At 35.4% G+C, this 15700-nt stretch overlaps 1 protein-coding gene across 3 annotated transcripts in view; it reads right to left on the reverse strand.

Moving 5' to 3' along the window:
• Positions 1 to 15700, reverse strand: part of LOC149415289 (echinoderm microtubule-associated protein-like 1) — a 191891-nt gene that overhangs the window by 23952 nt on the left and 152239 nt on the right. Inside the window, exon 1 of one of the 3 annotated variants that reach the window (XM_089642465.1) lies at positions 2638 to 2889. The exons of the other annotated variants lie outside the window; for them this stretch is intronic. Coding sequence (XP_089498591.1) covers positions 2638 to 2648 — 11 coding nt within the window. The 5' untranslated portion in view covers positions 2649 to 2889. Of the gene's footprint in view, positions 1 to 2637; positions 2890 to 15700 lie in introns of those variants that run through there. 3 annotated transcript variants of the gene reach the window in all.

Below are 15700 nucleotides of genomic sequence, written 5' to 3' on the forward strand. Positions count from 1 at the left end.
TCCAGATCAATACCATCCAATTCCGGCCATAAAAATGATTAATGATCTCTCGATAGCGCAATCCATTCACCGTAACTGTTGCTCCAGCCTCATTTTCGAAAAAGTAAGGTCCAATGACTCCGCCGGACCATAAATCGCACCAAACAGTCACACGTTGAGGAAAGATAACTCTTGGGTTTTCCGAGCCTCAGATGCGACAATTTGCTTGTTGACGAAGCCACCGAGGTGGAAATGGGCCTCATCACTCAAGATGATTTGCATTTGATTCACTCAAGTGAATTTTAATAATTTCAATGCGTTGTTGAAGCGCGTATTGCTCCATTTTTATTAATGACGTAGTTTCTACTTGTCAAATGTTAAAAAATAATAGCTTCAAAAGTAACATCTACCGAAATAGCGGGCAATTCAAAATAACACCTCTTATTGGAAAACCATGTAGTTGTTGTTGTAGTATAAAATAAAGTTGCTCTCCGCGAATGTCTGTTTGTGCGCTTATTTCTTCTAAACTAAGCAACGGATTTTGATAGGGTTTTCACTATCATTTAGAAAATTTCTTCCGGAAGATTTTCATATATGATACATGCATGTTTGATTTAGATAATGTAGAGAAAAGTGGATGTTTTATAATCAAGACGTAAGGACTTATTTTCTGGCACTACATTGCTAACGCTGGCCAAACCTTATGATATATGTCAAAATAATGTACTACGGAATTGTATATTTTAAAAATGCCTACAGAAAATTCCGCGATGATATATATCTCCTAAGGATAATCCCCAGCAACGCCGGGTAGGTACATACAGCTGAGTATTCAACTGGCTGGCCTTCCGGAACATCGCTTAGCAGAGAGGACACGAACCGCACAATGAGCTGACAAAATTTACGAACGGTGATGACGCCTCAGTTTAATAATTTACCTTTGGTCATCCTTCGTTCTACATATAAATAACAGCAATGCTTACCGCATCGCTTGGCGCCCATTATTACATTCATCAGGTTAGTTTATAATAAATGTCACCATCCAATTGTCGCTTTCAATGCAATTTTTAAATTTCCAATCGTGCTTTCAACCTTCGGTTGTAGCACACGCCTGAGTTATTTATCATCAATTAAAAGAGTTCTCATGTTGATTAGATGTTGTAGTAATAAATGTTGTATAGTGGAATTCATTTTCTCCTCTCTTTTATTTACTACACTTACTGCCCTCGTGGCAATAACCCCTCGTTACAATGACGCCCTACGTGGTAAATCTCGTTACAATGGCCAGTTGAATACATCAGCTAGTTAATAATATACGGATGATCTGTATTTTTGTGTAGCGCCGTTTTTATGAAAAATAATTTCAAGGATAATATTTTCGGATTGTTAGGTGTTAGGTATTATCAACACCTTGACGCCTTGGCGATTCGGCGCCCGGAGCGGACTGCTCCAATTGCACCCGCATAGGGCCGGCCCTAATTGCAATTAACGTTTAACAGAATACCCACAAACAATCATAAATTCAACACAACAAGTTAAAATCAATCAATTTAATGAGGCATCAAAATCTATACAATGTAGATACTTGATGTTATAAGTAAAACATCGATAAATAATGCTTAAATCTCATAATATATGTGTTACTTAGAATAATAATGGTGTAAGTTGTAACTCCAATTTTATGGGTAAATTAGTTTAAACCTTAGACACACTCAAAACAGTGCTTTTTTTCTTCATAAAAACAAATTACAACATACACAAAATATCACTAACAGACCAGTTAGACAAGCGTACAAAGAAAACATAAAAACTCCGACAGTAAATACAAGCTTTGGACAAAGAAACTACCAAAACCATGCTATAAAAGTATTCAACAGTTTAACACTTGAAAATAAAATTGAGGAAAACAAAAATAAATTCAGACACAAAATTACAAAATGGATTAAAGAACAAAAAATATAATATTACCAAAATTTCATAACATAAAATAAAAAAAAAACCTACACATAAACCCACAAAACCAATATAAAACACACATAAGATTATATTTTAAATGTATTATTTTCTCTTTAAATGTATTATATTGTATAATATATTTTTAAATTATAAAATGAAGGCCTCAAGCACGGGTAAGCCACCCAGTGAGGCCAACATTACTGGATAACTCTGAAATGTAAAAATATTGTGCAAAAAAAAGAATTATATATGTTTACATCCAGTCATTTATAAAATACACACACACAAATATTTCATTTGTACACTTCTTGTTATATATTAATATTTGCTATGAAATTATCATTTCCTACTATCATTTAATTTGACTATATTTTCATTATTAAAATTTATTGTAACGATTCTGTTTTTGTTACTTGAAATAGTAAAAGAGTTGAATTTCAAATAAACAAAGACTTGCACGTTATACGAATGGTTTTATTTGATTCGGGAGCATTTTGTACACATCAATGTATGAATCTATACGTCTTATTCAAACATAGTTATAGTTCAATTGTCGTAATAATAATATTAGCGTCTATGATTATACCTACTCTTAATGTTTATCTAGGTACTATCAATGTTTATATTATTAAAATAGGTTTACGCTTCTCGCAGCGAAACAATACCGTAAGTAGTAAAATAATATCATCTAAAATCTCTTACCGGTCGCTCATGTTGGAAAGTTGAATAACAAAATGATAATTTATTCCAAATAAGGCTGTCGTAATTTCCTTCTTTGACAAACGTTTAATACGAGTGAAGCCGGCGGTACACGTAATAATACAGAGTTATTAACTTCAGCAATGCAATCCACTTCGTAATGTAACAGTTTTTTCAGTTGTTTGTAATTCTAATTCGATCGCAAGAAGTGTGAGAAAGAAACTACGCGGCGACCGCCTACCGCAAAAAGCGATTCCCGACTGACGTAAATATACGTATATAACGTATATACGCGGAGTAATAATGTTATTCCGATGACTGTATACGAGATGAATAGAATAATGATCGTATTCCGGAATAGACTGTGCGCCGATGGTTTTCGCGGTTACGTTTGCCGATTGAAAAACCTAATAATGAATTAAAAATTTTACACAATCGTGGTGGATGGCTACAATTTGAAAAGTTGTTAAAAAAATTCTATTGATTTATCTTTGACCTTGCTCCATGATCTATTCATCCTACCTGCATTTCCAATGATCTCGATTATGGGACTGCGAATCTATTTGAATCTTGGTTCCATTTCTTTTATGTTGTTCTTGGTGACAATTTGGTTGTTAGTATGATGTTAATTAGGTATCTACTTTGGTAGACTTCTAATAATTCCATAGGTTATCCACTTATGGGACCATTTGCACAAAATACTTACGGATAGTTCTCGTGAACACTCGGGCTATGGGCACATTATGTTATCTTCGACTTCACCTCATTCCTTTGAGTTTGTTTCCAGGTCCCGTAAGGGTCCATGTTTTCCCGCGTATTCCCTGGAGGATCCTGAAGCGGTAAGGGTTTTTCCATCGGAAGTCCTCCTTTGTTCGGTTTCCCCGAATACTTCACGAGGGAAGATTCCACCGAGGTGGCCTCAGCTCTCCTCTCCACTCCCCGTTGGTTCCCCAAAGGCCTCTAGTTTTTTGTTTGAATTTTGAATGGTCTATTTTTGGTTTTGTTTGTTTGGAGTATCTTGGAAAATCGAAAGTCCAGTCCAGTAGAGCCTCGAACATTGTTCCCTAGTGTCGCCCGCCTGACCACGTTAGCTCACAGCTTGGGATGGCTTTTGCAGATCGTGTTTCCACTCCCTGAGCGAAGGGTTAAACATATAAAATACTTAAATCTCGGAAAGTTCTTCAACGATTGCTTTGAAATTTTGACACAATGTTGCATTCGAATACGCGTATGGTTTTATATAGCTATATTATATACCTACATGTCATCTGTGACAGGTAAAAACATGATTTTTTGAAAGACATCGTAATCTGTTGGACGTAAAAGCAACACGCGCTATTGTTTTTCTATTTGCACAGACAGACTGGTACAGCTAGCTATTTTTTTTACTATGGCGACTTTTTAACATTGTACATACAAAATCTGATATACAGATATTAATTACAATGCGGATGTCTTATAGCAATAAAACATCGTTAAAACAAAAATAATGGCTTTATATGGTTTGACGTGCGACATGGTCAAAAACCGTGTTGTGGGCAGATGTTATTATTATGATGAAATCAAATACCCATAGCATGTATTCCAAACCCACCAAAAGAAGATTTCAGAGTACGATCTTCATGTTGCTTTTAAGTAGAACGTGTAAGTAGGTACTTAACGAAATGTCAAGGATTTTATATATATGATCGACGCACAGTGCTGCTTGGAAACGACGTTAATTTTCACGTTCAGGTGGCTGGCGATTATGTCGCCTTTCGGGACATACTTGAGCGCCCATGTGAGACGGAATACAAAAAGAGGGAGGTATGAAGTATAAAGAGGCACGCAGATAAATAATTGTTCGGGTGTATGCAACAGGAAATCTTGATATTCAGTGGATTTTTTGAAATAAAAACAATGAACATTATTCAAAAATAATAAATTATTTATCAAGCGAATGAATGGGTGCAATATCACAGTGGTCGTTTACACGTCGAATGAAAATTATTTTTTTTGCACTCTGTGGAAAAAAACTAGCAATCTTCCCATTCAGAGACAAATAATGCTTATACCAAAGCGCTATTTAGCGAACAGAATAGAAAATTAAAAAAAATACTACACTATTTGAAACGATGCAACGCAAAAAAATTCAATAAGATTTAGAAGCAGAAAAAAATTGATATACAGATCAAAAAATTTATAGTTGGGGCTGTCGCTAGAGCAGATTTTTTTATAAAATAGTTTTTGGCCGCCTGCACATTGCTGTTATTTTTTTTTCATTTCAAATGCAATCTGAAACCTGCCTCAGGTGCCATTTTGCTAGGTTCGGAGGTGAAAATGTTATTATTAAGACGACATAAGACTCTAATAGGAAGGTTTGCTCGAGGATCACATTATAATTATTTCCGACGAATTTGTAACTATGACATCTTTTTTTACGGACCGATACCCACGGACATAAGTTATTTATATTTATGATTAATAAAAGTAATACCTTACCATTAAAATATTTTAAGTAGTTACGGTTTGAAAAAAGTATATAATTAGCGGTGAGCACCAGATTTTATTTTTCTAGACCATCTGAGATTTTAGTAATACTTGTAACAGAACTAATTAAAATAAACCCCGCGGAAAGGTCAATTTTCAAGTACTGCTACCTCAAATTAGACCGTAATGGTGCTGCCACACGCAAAGCTCACATCAACAGATAATATAAAGCACAATAGCGCTCGCCATACAATCCCATACAGACCCGACACACGTAAAAAGATAACGCGCTATAAGTGTGGTTCTGAACTTCGCTAACCGAATTTATTTTACGTAACCGCTCCCGACGCGATATTTGAAAAGTTATGCGTCCCCCTCTCCGTCGTAAAAAGGAGAGGGGGTCATTTTAACTGCGGAGCTACCGACTAAGTTCCGTGTTCCCTTTGACAGCCATGACATAAGCAGCCTAATAATGCATTTCTTATTTATTATGTTAGCTCATATCGTCATGTGTGCTAGTAAATTTAGAAACATAAAAAAAAACTTTATTTGGCAAACATACTTAACATATATTTAAAATATAAATATAATCAATATTTGAATTTGAAGTAAACAAATTTTCGCCCTTTCAAAATTAATCATATTTTTAACTCTATGTTTATATGGTAATATCATTCGGTTTTTTGATAAAGTTGGACGGCCTGATACCTACATAGAGAAGCTTCTAGTTTGTTCGTTTGTTGATTGTTTTCAATTGTTTTCCTGGGTAATCTGGTTTGCTCTCGTCAGCTCTCGTGCTCTCTTCTCGTTCCCTGCCCTGGTGTTGGTCCTTGCCGCCTTTGCCTTCGACATTTTTGGAAATCGACTTGAGCTTATTTTACAATAATTTATTATATGTCGCTTTCGTCGATCGGCGTGCGAACTGCGAATTTCCTGATTCGACGGAGAGGTTATGTCAGGTTATGTGAAAATGCGCTATTTACGCGCAGATTGTTTAAAATCTAAAAAGTTTATAAATAGCATTTATAATTATATAGTCAACTGAGCACTGCTGGCGGCATCATCATCTGAGGATGAGCTGTCCAACAGATCCAGCAATAGGCGACAAGTATCATCCATTTCGAAAACGTGCTCAAGCTGTCAGTAAGTAAAGTTGTCACTTTGACAGATGAAATTATGTTCCTCGGCCGCTCTCGAATTCAACTGACCCCCTCTCCTACCATAGGAAGAAATATTTGATAGCGTCGTGTGTCGGTAGAAAAGATGATGCGCTGTACATTAACTTTTGATGTGAGCTTTGCGTGTGGCAGCAGCCTAAGTCCGTCCAATACGCCGAGTCGCGCGGCGAATATTTTTGTACACACCCTCTTCACTTACGTCGTTAAGGCGATTCCATACGTAGTAATGCAAAATCATGTGTTTTTGGTTTGAAAATTTGGTCGCCTAGAAATGTTTCAGATGCTTTAATTAAATACTGAGAGTAGAATACATCTTGGCCTTTGAAATAATCGAGTATTTTTTAGACAAGTATTTTTATAAGCACAGAAATAAATAATGTATAAGGACTATGAAAACTGCTTTAAGGTACAAAATCTCCTACTTACGAACCCATTTTCGGTTATGATTTTATTGTATAATGTGGCAAATTAAGTTATTTATTAAATTATCGAAAAAAAATTAAATATTTATGCCTGAATATCTACAAAATAAAATAAAAGGCACTTTTTGGCCATGTTTTTTTCTTGCATAAATCAAAACAGGCGGATGGTGTAAAGCGGGAATTTAAACCTTATCGCCATCTACGTAAGGGTTGTTATTGATAGCGGCTCAATATAAAATATTACATGACGTAGTGCATCGCCTTAAGATTCCCGGTTTATTTTCAAGTATTTGCTGGGGAAAAATCTACCATAGGTCCGTCCAATACACCGGGGTCGCGCGTCGCATATTTTTGTACACAACTTCTTCACTTACGTAGTTAAGCCCCCGCATCCCGAATTTCTACCGATTTATAAAATATTTCTCTTTAACACTTTCAGTTTTTTTTTAAATATGTTATTTTTGAAGATAATATCTATAAATTTGTAAAGCGTAAAACAGTAATTAATTCCCTCGATAGAAAAAAATTGCAAAGTTAGCTCCGAAATAAAAGTAAAAACACGTTTTGTTCTGTTATTCAATATGTTATAGGTATAAAAAATTGAGTATCTTTACATGGAACTTAAGCATTTGTCGAGAGATATTTGTTCTATTTCAATATTACTATCGTTTTATTTTAATATTAACGCGCTCCCTCTAACATTCGTATTGACATCTCTCTTTCAAACCATATTTGAACGCTTACTACGGAGCCTTAAGATTCCGACTTGCATTACTAGTGTTGCCTTAATAGATTTGAAAAGTAATTGAAAATAACAACGAACCCACAAAGTGCCAATAGCCGGCAAATAAAACTACTCATTTGCCTTTTTAAGAAGTTTAGTGGGCACCTACGACTTTGCTCATCACTTTATTACATACATGTTTAATTGTTTGAATATTATCACAAGTAATAAATATCATATAGAAATTTTATTTCGTAAAAGACGAACATGCAACTTTGCATTTCAAAAATTCAATTGCATATCGTGATATCCGTGCATAATCTATGTAGCCTATAATAACAAGGCGACAATTAATTTATACATTTTCAAAGATTTTTTATCGTCCTACGCAGAATAATTACTCAAGATTTTTAAATGAGGTAATTAAACTTGAAAAAAATCTATGCAGGGGTTTTTAAATTACAAACAGTAAGTATGAGTACGTCCATTTTGTTTCTATTATTGACTTATTTTGGTTTCAAACTCCGATCGGAAAACTGTCTTTGATAAATTAAACACACGCAATTTCTAGAATTATTTGTTGTGTTATTCTAACAGGCAGTCGAAGCGGCAAAGCAATTTCAACCTTATATTTGACCACTCCCGAATCCGAAAACAATTTTCCACCAAGCACGATGATGGACAATGCTTTCATAACCAGAACAGAGACTACTTCGAGCAAGGCTCAAAAATGAAAAATAATTTAGTTTATTTTTATTATTTTTCAATGTTGATCTTGCCGATCGTAGAATACAAAAAAAATATTTTCATTCTGCATTTGATTGACACTTAATTTTCTTGATTTTCCAAAAAAAAATTTCTTGGAGTAATTCCTAGTACTGAAAACTCCAAATCGAATGAAAAATAGACATAATTCATATAAGCTATCATATACATATAAAGTTCACAATCTTGTATCTACTGAATGCAGTATTTTTTTGTTTGTTTGTTGTTTTCACATGCCCGAAATATTGTAACCGCATGTTATGCTATAATAACATGTTTTTAATGTGGTTAACAAGATGTCTGGGCATATAATTTTAAGGCGACGAATTTAATAGACTGAACATACTTTGACAAAGAGTGGTGGTTATGTATGTAATCGAATGATAACAGGTAAAATATGTTATATTTTTGACTTTGATAGATAAATCTCAGTAACGCGATATTAAAGGGCAGTCTGCAGTAACTCTATACATGATATCTGGTTTATTAAATTGATATTGAGAAAGTTAAAAGAGAAACTTTACGGAATGATTGACAGGATACAGGTGGATTGTATATATTGTATTCAGGCGCCCGTAGACTCGACAACAACCGATTAGTTTGTCTGCATTATCACAAAATGTATTCGAAAAACAATAATTTATTGACGAAGTTCGATAGGTTTGGTTAGGTTAGGTTATATTTCATTCTACTCTATTTTCCAAGATTTTTACAATATTTGCCAATGTACCTACATGTGCATATTTGTAATTAGATGACAGAAGGATTATTGGCAGAAAAATGCTATTTGCACTTGCGTTCATTTTGCAAGGCCTTTTATGCATAAAACGGGGAAATGCTAATTAAAAATTAGTAACTTTTTTTATTTTGTTATGATGAATGATAAAAACTAAGTTAAAATTAGCCATTCCTGATATATTTTAATTGGTAAAATAAAATAAAAATAAAAATTAGCCATTCCTGATATATTTTAATCGATAAAACAGTACAGTGTCAAAACAGAACACGATAAAATAATAGGTTAGGTTAAGTTGTTAAGACAAATAGATTGCTATCTGTAACGGACGTACTGCTCCAATATCAGCCGACGTCGCCCCATATTATTAATTTGCTATTTGCCCTGTTATTAAAGTAAAATATACTGCCAAAAAATGTAAAATGTAGAAATTTGTAAAATTGCTATGTAAAATTGTTATGTAAAATGTAAAATTGTTACAATAAATGAAACGTCGGAGCTTGGCTAGAGGTATACGGGCAGAGAAGTATTGTGAGAGCTGGTAAAATCATATTCATATTTTAATTCGGGCACGATTGTTAGAACCGTGCCAAAACGTAGTGGGAAGCCGTGCCGTGCGCCATGCGCCGTCATAGCGTCACAAATGACCGGTGGTACGCCGTCATTACGTCCCACGGGCACGGTTCTGAGGATCGTGCGAAACTACCGGCCGACGTCCCGGCGGGGCGCCGCGATAGCGTCGCAAATACGGCTCACGGATTCCAGGAATCAAAGAGAAAGTGGGCCCGTGTGCGCGTCGCGCGCCCGCTGGCGGCTATATAACGGGCAACAGGCCCTCAAAACGGCAGATAACCAGCAACCACCACCAGCTCTACACCTCTCTCTCTGCTCTGCCCTCTACCTCGCTCCGACTTCTGCTTCTACTCGCCTTCTTTCACTCTGACCCCCGCCTCACCCTGGACCACGGACTTGCCTACCCCTTCGGACCAGACTCGGAATCAGCTCAAGAACAAGCGATCGGACCAGCTCTACAGCGGCTTCAGAGACGGCCCCGTTCTACCCCTCCACGCCACTGAAGGACGACATCTCACGCCTCCACAGATTGGGATCACCGGCCCCTTACAGTCTTGTGTGTCACACGATTACGTCTGATACACTATCTTTAGAGCACAGGCTTTAGGTGGGTATGCTGTCCATGTTCTACCGTATTTCAATGGAAGATTACAACATTTGAACACGGTTGACATTTCTTACATGAAAACGCATCGTTCTTCAGAACTGTGGAACGATTTGCCGGCCTGTGTTTCCTCCCTCCTACAACATGGCTTTCTTTAAGACCTCCCCGTGTGTAGTTAATGTAAAAAATATTAGATTAGGTTAGATATGTTTTTTTTTTCTTCTTTTTTCATAACTTTTCTGTTTTGTCATGGAACCAACATCAAAAGATTATTTAAATTTTTTTGGCGGAAAAATAAATTAAAAAGATGCAATATTTATTTACCGACGTCCTGGCTTCGCTATTTGTTTTTTTTTCCCTTGCGTAATCACAGAACAAGACGATTGTTCAAAAAATTGTTCAAACTTTTGTTTTGCACTCATAATATTACGCCGTTTGATGTGTTGTGGAAATTGTGCAATTTGCATCACGAAGAGATGGTAATGATACTAGTGTCTAATACTTACGAGGAAAAAGATTATTTTAATCTATACACCCAGTGTACAGATAGCATGTACAGATGATTTTATGAATAATTTAATGGTGCAAGTACGAGTAGGTAGTTAAAATAAAAAGTTTTATAATGTTTCTGGGGCGAGTCATTACTGGATCGATGAATAATGCATGAAAAACGTAAAGACTTTTATTTGAGGCTAGATAAATAGTGAAATACTAGAAATGTGTATGGGAAAATAAAAATTATAATTTCTAAAAAAAATATTATCTTTTTTACTTCTACCATCACGCACCCTGTACCCGGATACCCTGTGTATAGAAAAAATATACCATCCATTGACGTTCTGTCCATTGACGATGGTGATTATGAGACATGAAGCGAACAAAATAGGTTCAACTTTTGTAGTTCAATATGGCCCTAACGCCTCCGCCGCTCTTACGCCGAACGACCGGAAACTACAAAATACGGTATACCCGCACCGATTATGGCTTTCCAATAGTGGAACACCTTTCAACGAGATGTACGCAATAACGCCGCTAATTGTAGTAAAGCTCTATGGTCCTGTCATAGCCTAGTGCCTTTTCCTCAAGAAATAAAAAAAAAAATATATATATTTTGTTTGTTTACAAATATCATTTAATATTGAGCACTAGCATCTTGTCTTTATAAATTCGTGGCTAAAAGTGATGTTTTTTATTGTTTTCAGATAAACTGCTTGGTTAGGAATATTTTGTTAGGAAAGACCATTTGTCTCGGAAGCACGCATCAGTCCAAGATCAAAGATGATTCGCCAGCTCAGTTGGTGGCATCTTTAAAACAAAAATTGGATACGGTCGAAAAGTTTGTCTGGTGGTTTTATTGTCAGTTTTGTTCAAGGTTGCCGGAGTTACGGCCAAGAATATTGAAGGAGAGTGGATTACCTCCATGTTCCACTTTTACCATAAACCACCAGAGAGAATCGTAGGTATAATTTTAAAGGCGGCAATCTGCTGTTAGGTCAGTTTTTCAGCAGACCAAAAAAAACCCTCACTTTGAATACTTGGATAAAATTGCATAAATATGATGCTTTTTGTATAGCATATTTCATTTCCCGTTCATTTAAAGCAGAGGTTCCCAAAGTGGTCTATATAGACCCCCAGGGGTCGATATCGGCTTGCTGGGGGTCTATGTCAGCGAGAAATAAATTTGGGGGTCCCAAATGGGGGTAGATACGAGCGGACCCCCATTTACCTTTAAGTCAACATTTAGGAGTTCCGTAAATTACATAATACACCTAACACAAATAACACAGTTTGCGTAAAACTAATAATAGACTGAGAAATTACTTATTTGATATTTGTATTTTTATATTTCGTAAAGTTGTTTATTGAGGTATATAAATAAAATTATACGTTCCTTTTCTTGTTTGTCAGTATTAATATATTCAAGCAAAACATTGCAAATCGGAATTCGCGAATTTTCGTAGATTTCCAATCTGGCACTTGTCTTTGAAAAACGTCCAGGGTAATAATGACGTTCTAAATTTAAATGTACTTCACACACACTTCAAAACTAAATTTAAGGACATTCTGACTGTGGAAGTGGAATGTTGAAGAATCGGATATCATATGACAAGAATAACTAACCGGAATAAGCCCTAACAAAGAACTTAAGGCGCAGTTCTGTAGGGCCAGCTACAGAAAGAAATTCCCGTCTACCCGGTTGTTGGACAGGCAAGGGAAGGGAATCTTCTTACGAAAAAGAGAAATGATTATCACATGGGACTTTAATAGTTTTAGGAAAATTCAATATTCGGCAGGCAGGGGGTCTACTGAAAAAAATATATTTGGCATGTGGTCTACGGGGCAAAAAAGTTTGGGAACCTCTGATTTAAAGTATTAAAAATGAGAGTTTTTGTAAAAAATGTTTGAAAAGCATTTTCAAGAATGCCGTATTTGAAATTGACATTTACTCATCGCCGCCTTTGATTCCAATATAGTGTCAGATTGCAGATTCTGAAATTTTTACAGATTGCCACTTTTGTTTCTCATTTGTTATTTTTTAAACATGTTTCTATGAACCGACCCACTCCGCCATTGTGTTATCACGATGGATCTTTATTCTTCTTCTTTCGTATGGTGTAGGGGGGGGGGGGTCAGAGAAGGACATCTAGGTCTGCGAGCCAGTCTAGGGCCTCAGGTGTCGCCATGTGAACCTCATCAATCCCGCCGGGGAATGAATGGAGCGGGCATTCGTTGACAACATGTATGGATCTTTGTAATTAGTCGATATTACCGATTGCCATATTTGTTTTCCACTCAATCATAGTAGATGTACGTGTTTGAAGCTAAATCGTATTTTCAAATTGAAATGCACCGATATTACCGTTTATCACATAATTTTAGGATTCATTCAAAAAACTTAAATTAATAAATGCGTGAATTATGAATATTATTTATTTTAAAATTCCAATAAATGTATTAAAATTTCTCTTTAAATTAGCCACATTTTGGCCAGCAGACGCTGGCAGGTGTTTGCAAATTTGCCAAAAACGCTCCAATAGCTGCATGAATGATTAATCTGTACAATAAATTTAAAGAGAAAGAAAGATTATCATTTATAATAATCCCCGTCTTCTAAATAGATTTAGACACTATATCACACGTACCACGTACCCGATGCATGGAAACGAAAGACTAAAGGGAAAGAAAATCTCAGAACGTTTGTTTCCAATCAAATACACATAGAATTTGAAAAACATCCAATCTGTCTGAAGTCTGAATCGTTTTATTAGCTCTTTTTCTATGTGTCATAATACATAGATTGATATATGTATGAATGTGTACTGTTGGTTTTTGATGTCGGTGGTACCTATTGAGAAATGTGATGGTTTACGACGATTTTCTCGTGATTTTGAATATACTTGGCACGTCTCATCAGCAATCTCCATGGGATCATACTCCCGTGGTTTTTATACTGAAAACGGGTTTAAAGTTAAAACGCTTTGATAATATGTAGCGGCCATGACAATGGCATGAATGCAATAAAATCGATACAAATAAAGGCGCACCAGCGAGGCCGATTTATTCGGGTATGGTCCATCGAACGCCGATGAAAAAATATCATTTTTAGACTCCCACCAGTAAAGTTTAATCCGAAACCTTTTTGCCAGGAATCAAGTGACATCTATTGTTGATAATCAATTACTCTAAGACACTTCACGCTTGTTATGGTTTGGATCATCAATAATAAATAATAAAAAATAAGCATTGTACCCGGAATAATATTATGTAGGTATTAGGTTAGTACTGATGCGCAAAACCCGTCAAAAACAACCTACGTTCAAATTCCAGGCGTCAATTTTCTCTTATACTATGTTTCTCTATAACCGAGGCATGACGGAATGTTAACTGGGTGATAATTTTAAGTTATCGCCTATTTATGTAAGCATTGCCTTTTTTGTATTGAATTATTCTAATTTTGTCAATCGATATGTCGATAAACCTAAGAATTTTATTATTACTATTTTATGTTTTTTTATACATGCATTCAATAATAATAAACAATATATATATTATAAAAGAAAGTGTGCAATGTGCGTGCTGCTAAAACTCGGAAACGAGTCCCGGTACAATCAAGGGAATATATGGTGTGGTAGCCTCTATCCCCCATCCATGGAGAAGGTTCCGTTTTTAAAGACGTGCTTTTTTTTTAAAAAAAGAAAGACAAACATTCCCGAGTTACGAATAACTTGACAATATATGAAAATCTCCTACAACCACCACAGTAAGCTGAAAATGTTGCTTGTGTTGTGATGGAGGACTTAGCCAGCCGAGGAATTGAACACACTACGCCTGGGTGTGATCCAAACGCGATGTCAACTCAGCTACCGACCGGTCAAAGAAGATATAATTGCTGGAAGTCTCCTATAGAAATTTCTAGAACAGTCTAGAATATTCGAGAGTATTCGAGAGCATTCCACAACATTCCAGAACATCACGGAACATTCTGCAATGTTGTGGAATGTTCGGGAATAGTCTGGAAAGTTCGGGAACATCCCGGAACAACCCAGATCATTAACTAACATAATTAACTAAAAACGGGATGACAGGCCGTTTCCTGATAAACTTTCAGTTAATTGGTAATCGTGATAATACATTGTAATCTATAAATAGTATAAAACAAAGTCACTACCCTCGTCTGTCGGTTCGTGCGCTTAGTTCTTCTAAACTATGCAACGGAGTTTGATAATGTTTTCACTATAATTTAGAGAATTTCTTCCGGAAGGTTTATACATATACTACATGAATAGTATATTTATTGAAAATAGTGAAAATTCTAGCAACCCCGGATACATGTCAGCTAGTATTATTTCATTTATAACGCGTGATAGCTGTTTCGCCTAATGAATGCATTATCAAACTGTCTGATAATGCCTTCAGAAGAAGGAGGCGAAAAAGCTGGAATGCGTAATAATAACTACACAGTAGAACTTGTATATAAATAAACTGTTTTTATAAAAAGATAACGGTCACAACTAAGAATCGAAACCAGGATCTCTTACCGGGACAGCGTCTTAACCACTCGACCATTGGGGCCTAGTTATTAAACGTCATATTATTTGTCGATCTCATATTTCAAATTCAGAATTAACAATATTACCTTACAACCATTTTTTTCCCATATTTTTGGCAGCGAAATTTTTTGTGTTTGTTTTATTTTCTGTGTCTTGTTCTATTTCGTGTTTCATTTATATTTGTATATTAAATTGAAGGTTATAACCTTCAAAAGTTAAAGAAAAAATTTTCCAGTAAAATTTGTTTTTATAAATCAAATTTTTAAAAACAAGAAGATATATAAGGCGAAGCTTAATGGACTATTTTGTAATCTTTATAACGAATTGGTGTACATTATGAATACCAAAAAATATGATTAGGATAAATTGAAGGTTTTCCTATCGTTTCGCTTGAGTAGAATACAAATAAAAAATAAATTACTCAATAAAAAATATAAATGAAAACTACTAAAAAAATTATTTTTTCAATAGAAATGTATGAACGCGTAAAGGAAACAACTAAGATTATCTGTGACAGTTTTACTTGGTTAACTTTTTGGCTTTC

Source organism: Hesperophylax consimilis, chromosome 18, assembly GCF_061612785.1.
Source record: "Hesperophylax consimilis isolate HC1 chromosome 18, BYU_Hcon_1.0, whole genome shotgun sequence".
Classification (NCBI taxonomy): Eukaryota; Metazoa; Arthropoda; class Insecta; order Trichoptera; family Limnephilidae; genus Hesperophylax; species Hesperophylax consimilis.